Source organism: Alternaria conjuncta (genome assembly GCF_024043145.1).
Source record: "Alternaria conjuncta strain BMP 0040 chromosome Unknown scaffold_4, whole genome shotgun sequence".
Taxonomy (NCBI): Eukaryota; Fungi; Ascomycota; class Dothideomycetes; order Pleosporales; family Pleosporaceae; genus Alternaria; species Alternaria conjuncta.
In genome coordinates, this window is record NW_026250093.1 from 864,343 (window position 1) to 877,832 (window position 13,490).

At 52.3% G+C, this 13,490-nt stretch overlaps 5 protein-coding genes across 5 annotated transcripts; 1 reads left to right on the plus strand and 4 right to left on the minus strand.

Annotated features, from left to right (window-relative positions):
* Positions 1 to 229: 229 nt before the first annotated feature.
* On the minus strand, positions 230 to 1,107 carry J4E85_003113 (uncharacterized protein; the record flags this gene model as incomplete). The annotated part of the gene is made up of 2 exons (XM_051467386.1): positions 230 to 593; positions 641 to 1,107. 2 exons carry the CDS (start codon positions 1,105 to 1,107, stop codon positions 230 to 232), a joined length of 831 nt encoding a protein of 276 aa, XP_051328545.1.
* Positions 1,108 to 1,721: 614 nt separating this feature from the next.
* J4E85_003114 (uncharacterized protein) lies at positions 1,722 to 2,134 on the plus strand (the record flags this gene model as incomplete). The annotated part of the gene is made up of 2 exons (XM_051467387.1): positions 1,722 to 1,791; positions 1,845 to 2,134. 2 exons carry the CDS (start codon positions 1,722 to 1,724, stop codon positions 2,132 to 2,134), a joined length of 360 nt encoding a protein of 119 aa, XP_051328546.1.
* A 1,509-nt stretch (positions 2,135 to 3,643) lies between these two features.
* On the minus strand, positions 3,644 to 3,967 carry J4E85_003115 (uncharacterized protein; the record flags this gene model as incomplete). Its single annotated transcript, XM_051467388.1, has 2 exons — positions 3,644 to 3,742; positions 3,806 to 3,967. The coding sequence occupies 2 exons, from the start codon at positions 3,965 to 3,967 to the stop codon at positions 3,644 to 3,646; spliced, it is 261 nt and encodes an 86-aa protein (XP_051328547.1).
* A 1,330-nt stretch (positions 3,968 to 5,297) lies between these two features.
* On the minus strand, positions 5,298 to 6,194 carry J4E85_003116 (uncharacterized protein; the record flags this gene model as incomplete). The annotated part of the gene is made up of 1 exon (XM_051467389.1): positions 5,298 to 6,194. The coding sequence occupies one exon, from the start codon at positions 6,192 to 6,194 to the stop codon at positions 5,298 to 5,300; it is 897 nt and encodes a 298-aa protein (XP_051328548.1).
* A 5,729-nt stretch (positions 6,195 to 11,923) lies between these two features.
* J4E85_003117 (uncharacterized protein) lies at positions 11,924 to 13,231 on the minus strand (the record flags this gene model as incomplete). The annotated part of the gene is made up of 2 exons (XM_051467390.1): positions 11,924 to 12,859; positions 12,908 to 13,231. 2 exons carry the CDS (start codon positions 13,229 to 13,231, stop codon positions 11,924 to 11,926), a joined length of 1,260 nt encoding a protein of 419 aa, XP_051328549.1.
* Between the last annotated feature and the right edge of the window lie 259 nt (positions 13,232 to 13,490).

A 13,490-nucleotide genomic window follows, 5' to 3' on the forward strand; every position in this document is an offset into this window, starting at 1 on the left:
ACAGCAGAAGATCGAACCTGCCCAGCTTCCTGATCCGACGCGCAATCTCATCGCGATGCTTCTGTCTTTAGGCTGATTTGGCGCCCCGGCGTTGATGCTTTTCGCTCATCATTCCATCGAGTGGAACCAGACACATGTATCTAAAGTACCCTCAGCCTTTGTGTGGTGACTACTATCTGGAGAATACCCAGTCCATATCCATTGCTCTCTGTCAGTAAGAGACCGTTCATCACCTAGGCCGTGCTTGGGTAGCAGGAGCTGCAGGAGCCTTGTACTTGACACGGGGGTCTAGTGCGAGCCGATCTGGCAAGTCCAAGTTCACGCAACCCTTCATTTGCGCCTGGAACTTCTTCAACTCGTTCACCCCCTCCTCGAGTACGGCTGCGTTGTTGAAGTCTTCAATACGGACCGTAGCTTGAAGTGTGTATACACCACTTGGATCGAGAAGCTTTAGGCCTTTCCATGTCGGTAGTGTGGCCTTGGGGCTCTTCTGGACGTTGCGGATGCCGGGCTCGTGGAGGATGCGGTGGAGGAATATGACGACGTTGCCGAGCACGAAACGGTAGCCCTCAACGTAGAACTCGGTCACAAACCTGCGCTGGGGTTAGAGGCGAAGGCAGTGACGGGGAGAAGATCTCACTGGTTGGGTCCCGAGGCGATCATGAAGGCATGTGGATCGCCAGACAGCAAATCAGTGGTGTTGGTGAAGCGGATGGAGACACCTCTATCACCAGTATCCGGTACATCCCTGAAGACGAAGGACCATGTTGGCTCTTCCCCATCGTCTACATCAGCGGACAGGACCTTTGCGCTCTCCTCCGGCACGCCATCTTCAGCAGCAAAGTCGTCTTCCGACAGCTTTTGGACCAGCCGGGTGTGGTAGAGGACGACGGGAGCAGCTTGTTTGGCCTGCTTCTGCGCGACAGTCTGGGTGCCGCCGCGACGGCCAAGATTGGAGCCCGGCTCTTCAGGCTCGCGCGTGGGCTTGTAGACGACATGGCGCTCAAAGACGCGCTGGGGCTGCATCATGGCAACCCCCGCCAGGATGTTCAGCACCTGCTCATAGCGCGCAAAGGTGACCTGGCCGTAGAGGCTCAACTCGTGCATGGTGAGCAGGTCGGGTCCGCACGTCCGCACCGCAGTCGGAGAAGCGAATATCAATATGCAATTCCCGCTGGTCAGGATCTGGAGAAGGCGGCGGGGTGATAAGGCGAGCGGGCGTGTGCAGCGTTGTCATTGGCGGCGAGCGATGCACTTGTAAAAGTTTGGAAAAGACAACCGGGGCGGCATGGGAGCTATGACCGCGAACGTTCAAGAACGACTCCAAGTGTTGCGCGTAAGCCCACAAACGCCGAGGCTTGCGCTGGAATTGGCTTAGAAATACCCATTGCTCTGACATCTGCTCATTCGAGTGTGGGGAGATGCCGCTCACGTGTGAGTGGGAGGGTTGTTGGTTTGCAATCATGGCGCGGCCTTCGGCGCAACCTAGTCTTCCTTCCGCAAACGCGAACAACATTTATGCGGCTCCCCTCAACCTACCTGCTCCTCAATAACTCAACAAGTCGTCCGTCCACCAGCATCTGTCCCGAGATCGCCTTGCTTCGCTTCTCTAATACTAAACATCATCTGAAGTCTTCTGCGCAAGCTTTTCAGTGATTCCAATCCCAATCGCAACCTGCACATCACACCACCACCAACAACCCCACTTCATCTCTTTCACAATGAACGCTACACGCGCCCTCGCTCGCCAGCCCATGATCCGCTTCTTGGGCAAGCGCAGCACTCCTCAGAGTACGCATTGCCATCACACGGCGTCATGATAGATAGCTAACGTTGCGTTTCAGAGGTCGACCACACCCCGCACGTCCACCCTGCCTCTCCCATGAGCGAGCTTCCCTCATCCTTCGCGTCCTACCGCAAGAAGGCGCAGCAACACGGCCCACTCAACCACATCCCCAGCGCCTTTGTTGGTGGCCACATTGGCGGCGCAGCCGGCAGGAACCTTGGCCCCATCGAGGCAGGCAAGGGCCTATACTTCGACCGCTCCGAGCTGCCCGCACGCTTCCAGAGCCCATCCATGACCATGGCCGAGATCGAACTACTCGAGTCTGGTGGTGCCAGCGCATTCGCATAGATCAAGGAGGCACGATGAAGCGACGATAAAAGAAGGCTCGGACCCGGATACGCCGGATGAGCTGGTGTACATATATACCCACACGCGCCTCGAGGCGCACTGCATGCGGACTGCGATGATTTGCTTTATGAGATTGGGGTTTGGGGTCAAAAGCGACAAGTACTGGTATTACTTTCATTCTATACCCATCAAGATCGATGCTCGGGACGAGATGAAGATTAGGGAGACTGCCATCGGCTGGCACTGTATGAGGTTACTGTATGGCGATACGGACTACTACGTTTGTAATTCGAGGAAAAATCACAAACAATTGATAACACAGCTATATTCTGAAGAACAATTGTCGAACTTACATCAAGGTCGGAACAACCCTTGTGATGATCTGTTTCCATGCTGTGCATTTGGCTCATCCTCCAGGAATGAGGACGACTACATTCTCCTGCCGCAAAGAACGAGCGTCTATGACGAGCAGATTAACGTAGGCGTGACTGAAGCCTGCGAACTTGTCAAAATAGACATTCTTTACAAACATTCAAGTGTCGGGAGCTTCTTGAAGCGGTTACCTTCACCACTCCACGACGTGTTCAACGAACAATATGCAGTAGTCTTTCAGCTTTTACTTTACTTTTGGCATCGCAGCCGTCCATTACTACTTACCCTGCATGCTCAACAAACCCACCAACACCCCGCCAATACGTCACAACCCAGCTACTTCCTCTAACACTACCAACAAATTCTCGTATTCAGCGTGGGAGATGTTTGCTTATTTCTCGCAGCCAACGCGGGCTCCAACGGAGGAATCTCGGGCGCAACTCACCACGCCACGGACAGCTGGCAACCCAAAGCCTCGGCTCGCCAACAGCAGCCCTCCACGTGCCTAACCACGTTGGCACAAGGCGCGCACGTGAGATAGCGCTCGATAAGACAACGCATGGCACCACACGCCTCGCATTTTCCCACGCGAACCAGCGCGCGCACAAAGAAACTTTCTTTTGACCACCGGATGAGTGCTGGTAAAACTCACACCCGGGTGCATCAGCTCAGCTACCGGTTTCGGTAGGAAAGAAGCGAGCTGTGGAATGCTGCGTCTCCCGGCGGTTAAAAGATGGGTGTTTTGCGTGGGTGCGCTGAGGGTTAGGTTTGGGGAAGCGGGTAAACGTTGTGCAGATGGACAGGGAGGTGTTTTCGGGGTATGGGTGATTGTCTAGATTTGGAGACGGATGATGGAGATTTTGGGATATGGAATGTAGGTATCATGTATGGAAATCGCTGCGCTCTACTTTACTCTAGAGCCGCTTCTCTTTCTGATCCCCAGTTTCGCTGCGGTGAGGAACATCTGGAGACAAGACCTTTGTCCTATATTGCCTGCGGATATAGTCTGGGACTTTGAAAAGAACCGTTTCGTTAGGCTTTATCCGTCACATCGAGTGTACCTGGATTGTGCGCTACAGCTTTCCCCTTCTGATCTGTGAATAGCACCTGGTCAATCAGATTAGTGTCTTGTTGTCGCTACTTCTCCCTTAGCAGATTCTGGAGACGTACTTTTGGTGGGTGCTTTACGCCCTCTGCATCAGCTTCTTCTTGGTTGGCCAAGATCTTGTCTACCTTCTCATGGTGTCAGCTCTAGCCTGTGAGGCTTACGTGCTGCAGATGCAGGCGTGAATAGCTTACATCGCCCTCGTGCCTTCCACCTCTTATCCGCGTGTATACATGGTCGCCTTCTTTTATCTGCTCGCCGTTCTTGGAGGTGACATCGCTGTCCGCATCTTGGGACTTGATCGCGGGAGTGTGCGCTTCAATCTCATCGAGAGAGTGAGAGAGGCGGTTCGCCATTCTGGATAAATTGTTGCGGTTGTGGATCAGCTTTCAGAAACGTTGGCACGCAATTTACTTGTGTTGGATGCGCATTACAAACATCTCGTCGTTCGTTCCTTACTGTTGGTTATTGTTGTGTTGGTCCACGGTCACGATGATGTCATCCTTGCTGGCACTCTCAAGGGGGCAGTTGCGTTGTCCATCAACCGCGAACAAAACATGATCAACACAGCGTTTGTCCTTTAGTCATATTTCCAGCCGGAACAACGTCGGTCTACAACAAACTTCAACACGCACAAAACTTCCGACTGAGAAAACCAAACTAGTGTTCACGGTTGAAACAGCCAACATGTGGAGCCCAGCAAAGCACCAACATCCCGTGCTAGACCCTCCCCCGGCGCATTGTGAAATTACCAAGGGGCAAACACCTCGCACATCGCAACTTGGTTCCTTCTGAAACGAGCCGCAAGCGTTGTTTGGACGTCAGGCGTTCAGTGTTTTCTTTGTGTGCTTGTCGCGACGTCTTCGCAAATGGCCAGAAGTCTCATTTCTTTTGCGGATCGAAATTTCACAAGGTCGGTCTGCATCTGAGATCTGTGGCTGAGTAGCCTTGCTTAGGAGAGTGTGATGGAGGGATGAAGGTAGCATGCATTGCGGCCCAGCGTTGTATTTTCGGAGGCATCGGCGCTTCCTTTTGGCAAAGTACGCACGGTGGCTAGGCGTGAGGCGCAGCCACATCGTCGCATCGGCATGAGTCGAGTGCTTGCGCGTTCGTTAATAGCTCAGCTCGTATTATCAGGGGATGTCGTATTAGCCACTGTCAAGCGTTTTGCCGATGCCGTAGAAGGAGGTTAGCACAGACAATGCGACTATCATAATCATTCACGTTAATGCAGTAAGAGGATGATTTTGAAGTTGCGCAATGCGTCATGTATTTTCTTTTGGTAGATGTGAACCTCCGATGTCCAACTTGTATGGGTATCTAAGATGTTCTCCCATACACCAGCCCTAAAGTCTTATACAAGGAAGTGAAGAAAAGCAGGGCAAGCCCGCTGTAGTCAAAGAGCGACAAGAAATGTGAGAATGAGCCCTCCAATGCGCAAAGTATCCCCATATACATCATGGGATCTGCTATGCAACAAGATGGCAAGGCGAAATCTAGAAGAGCAAAGCTGAACAAGAACCGCGGTATCTGACGGTTCCCTTTCCGTGTACTCCGGTCACCGGTCCCTGACTGATGCGTGAAAAAATGAGTCGTAACTTGGTCGTGCAAAGCGCTGACCCTGCCTGCGCTAGCGAGATATCAGAATCTTGGGTATATGGATCGTGGCGTGGCTGAGGAAGACGTTTAGATGATCTTCCAGTTGACGCCGTGGTAGCGGGTAGTCTCAGACAGGCCAAGCTCAGACCAGACAGAGCGGGAGAGATCGATGTCGTACTTGTTGACGCAGCCAGGGCACATGTCCATGATCTTGGCTGTGGCAGTCTTGCCTTGGTACTCAATCTCGATTTGCTTTCCGCACCATGGGTTGGAAGACTCGCCGGTCATGACATCGTGGATGCTTCCGCCCATGGCGTTCCAGGCACCGATGCTGATGGCGACGACCTTGGAATCATCGGTCTGGAGCTCACCGCAAGCACCAAGGTCGCCAACGTTCATGTCGTAGACGGTAATCTCGACATCGTCGAAAGATTCACCAGAAGTTACGCCACCAGAGCCGTAGCTAGGGGCAGCGCTTGAGGGAGCAGGAGCAGGAGCTTGAGAGTAGACTGGCTCGGGGGCTGCGGTAGTGGTTGGCTCAGGCGCAGGAGGAGGCGCGACGTACGAGGAGACTGGGGCAGGAGCAGGAGTGGTGGGAGCAGGAGGAGTGTAGACGGAAGTAGGGGTCTCCACAGGAGGGGTGTAGACGCTGGAGGGCTTCTCGGGAACAACAGGAGTGTAGGCTGGAGCAGCTTTGGAGGAGGTGGGGGCGGCCTTGGTAGGAGCAGCCTGGGGAGTGACCACAGCAGAAGACGAGGGCACGACTACAGTGCTGGTGGTGGAAGGCTTGCTGGGCTGCTCGTAGAATTCGCCAGCGCTGGTGGTAGTGGGCTGAGCGGTCGTCTCGTCGTCCCAGATAGTGGTGTAGACAACGACGGTCTCAGTGACGACCTCGGTCTTGTAGACAAGGGCGCGTCTGTCGAAAGGCGCAGCCACGGCGTAGGAGCCGAAAAGGATAGAAGCGAGGACAGCGGATGTCTTCATTTTGACGGTTGGTAGTATTGGATAGCTGAAGGAATGGTGCTATAGGTGTTTGTTGGGGATTTGCAGGAGTGACAGAACCGACTAGCAGTTCGAATGAGTGGTATTGTGAGTTGTCGCGTTGACAATGTATTGTGTCAGGAATGACAGTGTTGAAGACAGAATGTCTTTAGGGAGTGAATGAATGAACAAGAAGACCTCGAGCCTGTAGAATGAGTGTTACAGGAGGGAGGGAGCAGGTTGAAATATAGAAAGAGTGTGTGGGTGATGGTGTGGGTTAGTGAGTGAAGGAAAGGTGGGCAGAGTGGATTCCCACGAGCTTTTACGCTAGGGCCGGCACTAGGCCGGCCCCTGGCAACGTGCCTGGTGCCATCGCTTGTGCATCGCATCCTCCGCTCACCACGACGCATCTAGCCTGCTTCTGTCATCGGGGGGCCTGCCACTCCGGGCCGGCTGCTGGTGGAACGGCGTGCCATGGCGGCCTCAACAACACCGCAAACAAGCTCGAGTCGTCGACCCACTACCACGCTCATTCGCCCATGGCCTTCGCTCCTTCGAAATTGTCGGCGCTCATCTCCACCGCAACGAACTCCAGACTTCCTTTTCCTTGTGTTCATGTGCATGCGCTTGCCAAGGGCCCTCCCACCTCTATCGATTGCCTTCTTTTTCCTTACACTGACAGTGCGCTGGTTTCCAGCTAAATATGGCCAAGCTCAAAATATCGCAAGCTGACGGGTTTCATGCTTCCGCAAGTGGCATGGCGACGGACACAGTCAGCCAATCACAACGCCGTGCCTGACGATCACTGCATCGCGGAGCTCTTCGCGCCCTCTTCCGCCAGGGGCATGGCTGGAGCTGAAGCCGGTAAACGAAACATCCCAGGCACAGCGTGTCTGCGCCTCGTTCGGGCACATGTCATCATCGCAGATGAGGCACCGACCGCTTTGACTGAACCTGTCTTGGGGAAATGCTACACACGTGTATCGCAAGGAGTCGCGCCATGTCTCCCTGGACTGACAGCAGATGGGCTAGAACGCAGAAGCGGTATGGCGACGGCGGCGCGTGGCTATGTGGACACGCTCTCGTTATTCAGACTTTGCCTCTCCGTACTCACCATTGGCTGCGTACGCTCCACTGCCTGCCAGCGCCAGCTCCAACTTGCTGTGCGCCGATTCGCAACGTGAGACCGGTTGGCGAGCCGTCACAGCGTCAAGGTGACATATCCTCCTGCGGTTCTTCTGCCGGACCGTCTCAACGAAAGCTGTCGTTCGCTCGCTTTGTTCTGCACGCTGCCAACTCCACAGCTTCTGGACTTTGTGATGATGGCATTCACAAGCCGTCAGCATGCGCTGGAAATGAATTGTGGGGCTGCTGCACCTTCGGCGTTGTCCTACTGGGCGGCACTGGTTCCGCGCGGCAGCCATGTGCGAGAATTTGCGCCCTACCTTATCCACTTATCGATTGCGATACCTATCCATCTCCACACCCATCCCATCGCGGCCTATCACATGTGTGTGGTGAGTAACTCAGTCTCGCTCTTGGGTAGCAAAAGAGTTTTCATCGTTCGCTTCTCGGCAGCACGCTCATCGAACGACTGACGTTCACCCGTCCTGCCCGACCGCGCGTCTTCACACAAGGTCTGGGGTGTTTCTCGTGCGCAATATGAGAACCTTGATTTCGTCACCACTAAATGGCTTGCTTCTCATGATCACTTGGAGAGAGATTCCGGTTCAACGGGGAAAGCCGCAGAACAGGAGTTGGCGCTACGGCACTTCTGATGCACTGCTCTTTCAGTTCCTATGGTTCGCCGGGTTTGGCTTGAGCAAGTCTACCAAACATGGTGGATCGCCCAGGACCGAGGATTACCGCATTGTTCTAGATTGCAGAATCCTTCGCTCTTACGTGCCAACAGACCTGTATCGGCATCTGGGATTACATGCTCGGTAGAAGGCTCATGCGTTGACCTCTGTGCGTATCCGATGTCAAGCTTGCTTATGGTACACTAGAAGACGTCGAGATGCTTTTGCCGTCCGCCCAGTCTGCAACACATCGTCATCGTTCAAAGGCAGCGGCAAGTTTCTCGCCAACGGTATGCGTACCAAGAACGTATGTGTGAAGGATCAAACCCCCGGCAACAGATCACAACGTTGCCCCGGCCGATCTTGGTCCGATCGACAATTCAACAAGTGATCTTCGTTGCTTGTATGCACGCGATCTCGATCAATTTTGCATTGCTCCTACACACACATCGGACTACTCGGATAGACGCTGTATGCTAACAGACTACGCTAGCTGAGGTGTGGTTGTGCGACATTAGCATCTGGACAACTAGCCGAGAAAACTTCTCCAGCTTACCGATGATGAGAAGAGATTGTAGGCGTTGAGTAACGGCAGAAATCTGTGCAGCGTGCAGGTGTGCGAAACAGAAGATGTACCGATGATGAATACGCCATCGGCTGGTAGCTGACTCTAGACTGTGTATTGAGCACTGTACGTGTGGGTCTTCGATCATGATCGCAGTCTAGGGACGCATGAACGTCTCTGTTGCGGCTTTCGTCTTGGGCTTATCTTCCCAGACCCATGTAGTATTGCTTTCACGAGTCTATCTGACAAGATGGCTATTTGTCGTTGGCTTCCCGTAGCGTCTTGCTCGTCTTCGTACTGCATCATTCCCGATTATTGGCTACAAATGCGCTATATCTAAAGGCCATTCAAGCAGGGAATCTTTCTCTTTCTGCTGGCCACAAAATTATTGGCAATAGATTCGTAAGAGTTTGAAACAGGAGCCAAGGCGTTCAGCTTCATGTCACACGAGGTCGTACTGAAAGTTGGTATATTTCGTATCTCTTACGCATGTTAGCTTATGGTTACACAATATCAAGTCAGCTCGCGTGCATGTGTCATCATTACCAAGCCAGTGTACCCCTTGATCAGCGCGGTTTGGTTCTTTCGCTCCTATGACGGTGAAGATTAAGGGTTGCCTACTAAATGGTACATTCCCTTGTAGCTGAATCCAAACACAGCATTGTCAAAGCTATTGTCTCTCGTCGCCTCACCTCTGTTCGCAAAACGTCTCATCAAGAACATCCTCCCCAGCAACAATTCTTCACCGGGCTCTGCAGATTCCGAAGGCTTCAAATACTCGTCATGGAACTTCACCTCGTATACCTCTCTCTCTTCGTCCTCCCTCCCAGCTACCCTTCTCGCCTCTACGATTGGTAGACCGAACTGACGACCAACACTGTGATTATACGAGCCCATAACAAAGCTCGGCGCGCAAACGAGTTTCTGTTTATTCAGAAATCCCTGCGTATCAACGTCGGACCAGGACACGTCGTTTTCGTCTCGGACACGAGTGTTCATATCGAGAGGTAAATATTCGTCTACTGCACGCTTTCCTCGTAGTAGATCGCGAAGGAAAAGCATACCCAAATCCTCTGCGATGGCGAGTACAAATAGCTTCTGTGCATGCTTATAGACTCGAAAGGTGAGAAATGAGCGGCTGTGGTCAGGGAAGTGTATCTTTTTAAGATCGGAATCGCAATTCACTACTTCTCTGATATTCTCGTGCGTGGCAAGAGCATTTATGGCGGCTGGGGGGAGGAAGAAGTTTTCTTTGCCGAAGATGGCGCACTTTATGGTATTTTGCTGTATGAAGTGTTGGATGTGGATGTATTGAGAGGTATAAGGTATGGTCGTTGGTATGGTTATTGATGATGCCATAGATTTTTTGAGTCTGACAGATGAGAGCTTGAGAGACTAGACTGGTGCAGCCTAGAGTCATGTATACTCCAGTGAACAGCTCAGGCAATTAAAGCTCACGATTGCTATTCCACAAACTCATCACGCCCAAGCCGTCAGCAAATTTGCGTGCTCATTCACTGCCAGCGACCAACATATCCTGGCAAATTCTTCACGTCCGGCACATCCATAACCTCGGGTGTGTCGCCCTCGCCCCCTTCAAGATCGACGTCTCCGTTCGGCTTTTCACGAAAGAAATGCCACCTTCCCTCACATATAAAGCCCCACTGGAATCGAGGCCTCTGAACATCTGCCTCTTCTGCACTCCCAAAGACTTCCATCCTCCACACTTTCCCATTCCCCTGCCTGAGATACTCCGGATCGAATGACACATCATAAACACCTCCTTCCCGAACGACGTGGACCGCTGAAAACGGGATGCAAGATACGTATTGAACCACTTGATCAAATTTCTCTGTATCAAGTACTGGCGCACATACCAGCGCTTGGTTTCGAAGAAATTCGAACATGCTGATCCGATAATTTTCACTCATCTTGTAGTGTTTTTCCTGCGCAATAGGAAGATCATCATCATCCATCTCATCTAAGAGTGTAGAGAGGAATTCCAGACTGAGTCCTAGCTTGATGGCGAGGAGGAAGAGTTTCTTACTCTTCCATTCGATTAGATCTATAAGAGCGATAGCATCATGAACAGAGGACACTTCATCCTGTGGGTAAGTGCTCTTGGTTATGAATACGGTGATGTCTTGACGACTTGTGAGGGTGTCCACAGCGCTGCGTGGGAGGTAGGATATCTCTACACTGTCGAATGTGCATCTTCGCGTGAGATTGTCGATGGCGTGGACATACTTTGCGAGCTGTTGCTCGTGCGTATCTGTGGGCAACAGTTGAAGGGCCATGCTTCTGGTGTACGTATGGAGGATGACTGAATGAGATGAGATCAGTGACTGTCTCTTATACTTGATGTGGCGCTTTGTCGTTTGGTCTGATGCAGTGCCCACGTGGATGTCTTGATCACGTAGCAGGGCAGGATACCCATATCTTGCATCTTTTGTGTCAATTTTCTGACCGGTCTCGACAATTTCCTGGGTGTAATTTCTCATCCTTCATACGGACGGCGAAAGCATGCAATGCTAACGAGGAGAAGCGTGTACGACGGGCGGTCGGGATCGGAGACCATATCGATATCCAGCGGTGGTGTTTTCGGGCTGTACACACAGGAGAGTTGTTTGTGAGGTATTTTGGTGACTGTCAAAGCACCCCCGGTGTTGATTTAATGCATCTCTCCCCCTTATGGGAATTTTCAGACTTCCACTTTTCGTCTTTTGATCAAAGTACACTACCGAACTGTTCTTTCACCATAGTGGTACCTGGGTTACATATACGATGGGAAAGAATACACGCCATGGAATTGTTGCAAAACTGCTCTTTCGATTTACCCATTCTCTGGATCCGAAAGCCAAGTTCTCAAGTGTATCCATGGAAAGCTCAGCAAAAGTCACAACAATAGATCACCGCGCTCATCACATCGCACGCGTTGTATGCGAGCAAAATTGCTGTACGCACCTGATAGGAATTGTATTGCGAAGCATGATGCACAGACTCGAGATTTGAGGCTGGTCTTTGAAGGTCCATGACGTCAAGACCGCTAAGCTACCTACCTAGATAGGTAGTCCGTTATTTTACGCGCTTGACCACGGAAGTAAACCCGAGACACTTTTCATTTGGAATTCGTAAACTTTAGGGGTTATTTACATTGATGCTGCATCACTCGGCTCATTATAGAAGTTTGATAAGATGTAATGGATTGCAATTAGTTTTACTATTTACTTCACCCAAGGACTTGATGTCCTTAGTGGCATGAGGTTAAGCCTCGCTCTCAAACATCATGGTTCACTAAGGACTGTACCTCAACTGGAGCTTAGCCTGCGCTGTAACAGCTGCTGGCATGCTCAACAGTCAAGCGTGATTTACTTGCTAACCATCAAGGGGCAACCAGCATCCTTGAAGATGGGGTTCAACTTTCCGGCGGAGAAGTCGATCAACGCATCTGTGAGGTCGGTAACGCTGCTGACGGTGCTGGGAATGAGGTTGACAGCCAGCTGGTAAAGCAGGCAAGTAAGCTGAGCAGCGGTAGCATCGCTGGGCAGCTTTCCGTCGACGATGATATCGAATGGAGTAGAGAGAGCGTCGAAGTTGCCCTTGCCAACGTTGCCACCGAATAGCTTGGGGTACTTGACGTACTGAGCAAGAATCTCGTTGGTAACATCCATGTTCTTGTAGGGCTCGACACGCGAGAACCAGTTCTCGGGAATGCGCTCGGGGACGTGACGCCAGCCACCTGGGGCAGAAGAGTCCTCAACGGCACCGAAGAAGGACTTCATGGTTGCGAGATCTGGGACACCCTTGTCACCGTAGCTGGGGAAGAGCTCGTAAAGGAAGGACGCAGCTCCGTAAAGGAGAAGCGAGAGGGGACCGAAGTAGAAGTTGGGGTTCTCTGCGACAGAGTCGTCGTACCGGTTGCTGCGGTACTTGGCGAGGGCCTCACGATCGAACTTTCCACCGGAAGTGGTGTCGGCGACCGCCTTCATCTGCGCGAACAAAGTGCCGTTGAAGCTGTAGTTGTCTCCGTTGGCAAGGAAGAAGTCGTTGCGTGTGAGCGAAGAATCGGCCTCGAACTTGTTGTGGCCATCAAGACCGGGCTGGCTGCCCAGAAGAGGGAGTGTGGCAGTGCGAGACGTAGCATCGCATCCGATACTGAGACGTCCGGAGAGCACATCACCACCAGCTTCAATACCGAGGACAGCGAGGAGGACGGAAAGGTCGTATCCTACGTTGTAGACATTCTGCTGGGCGTCGACCAACTCCTGGAAGTTGGTAATACCATCGTGTGAAAGGAAGTTGTGCTGCCTTCAATTAGCAAATGTATAGTACTCGCAGTGGATGCTACTTACGTTGGCTGCTGCGTTCAATCCTGGGCAGGGTCCACGGATGTCGTTGGATCCAGGAGCAGTGTAGGCGTGAGCCTTGTCGCCGTCTGCTGGCACCTTGATACCACCCTTCTGGCTACCGGGAACACCGTTCTTAGCTCCAGAGTAGGTGTAAGGAGCAACGTATGGAGCAGCGCCCTTGTGAACAGGGTTGAAAGGGCAGTTGGCCTGGCGCTTGACTTCGGCGTTGCGTGCGAACAACCTGGAGTTGACACCAGGTTGGCCAGCGACCCAGCCGTAGCTCATGGCACCTGAGGCCTGGAGGAGGAGAAGAGAAAGAGTATGCATGATGAATAGTAATCCCGAAGTGTACTGTTGTGGTTTACTCGAGATGACCTGAGAGGATGATCTTCTTCTGTCGTCTGAGTCTTCTACTTATAATATTTTGCCCTCATCTCCTATCCAACTTCTGTTCCTAGATCGAGAGACGTAGATCGGGACCGAGGCAACTTCCTTGCACGCTGTCAAAACCCTACATCTCCGCCAGCAAGTCTTCAATATCCGCGCACCTCGATTGGCTGAGACATTGCTTCCACCCCTGACCTCG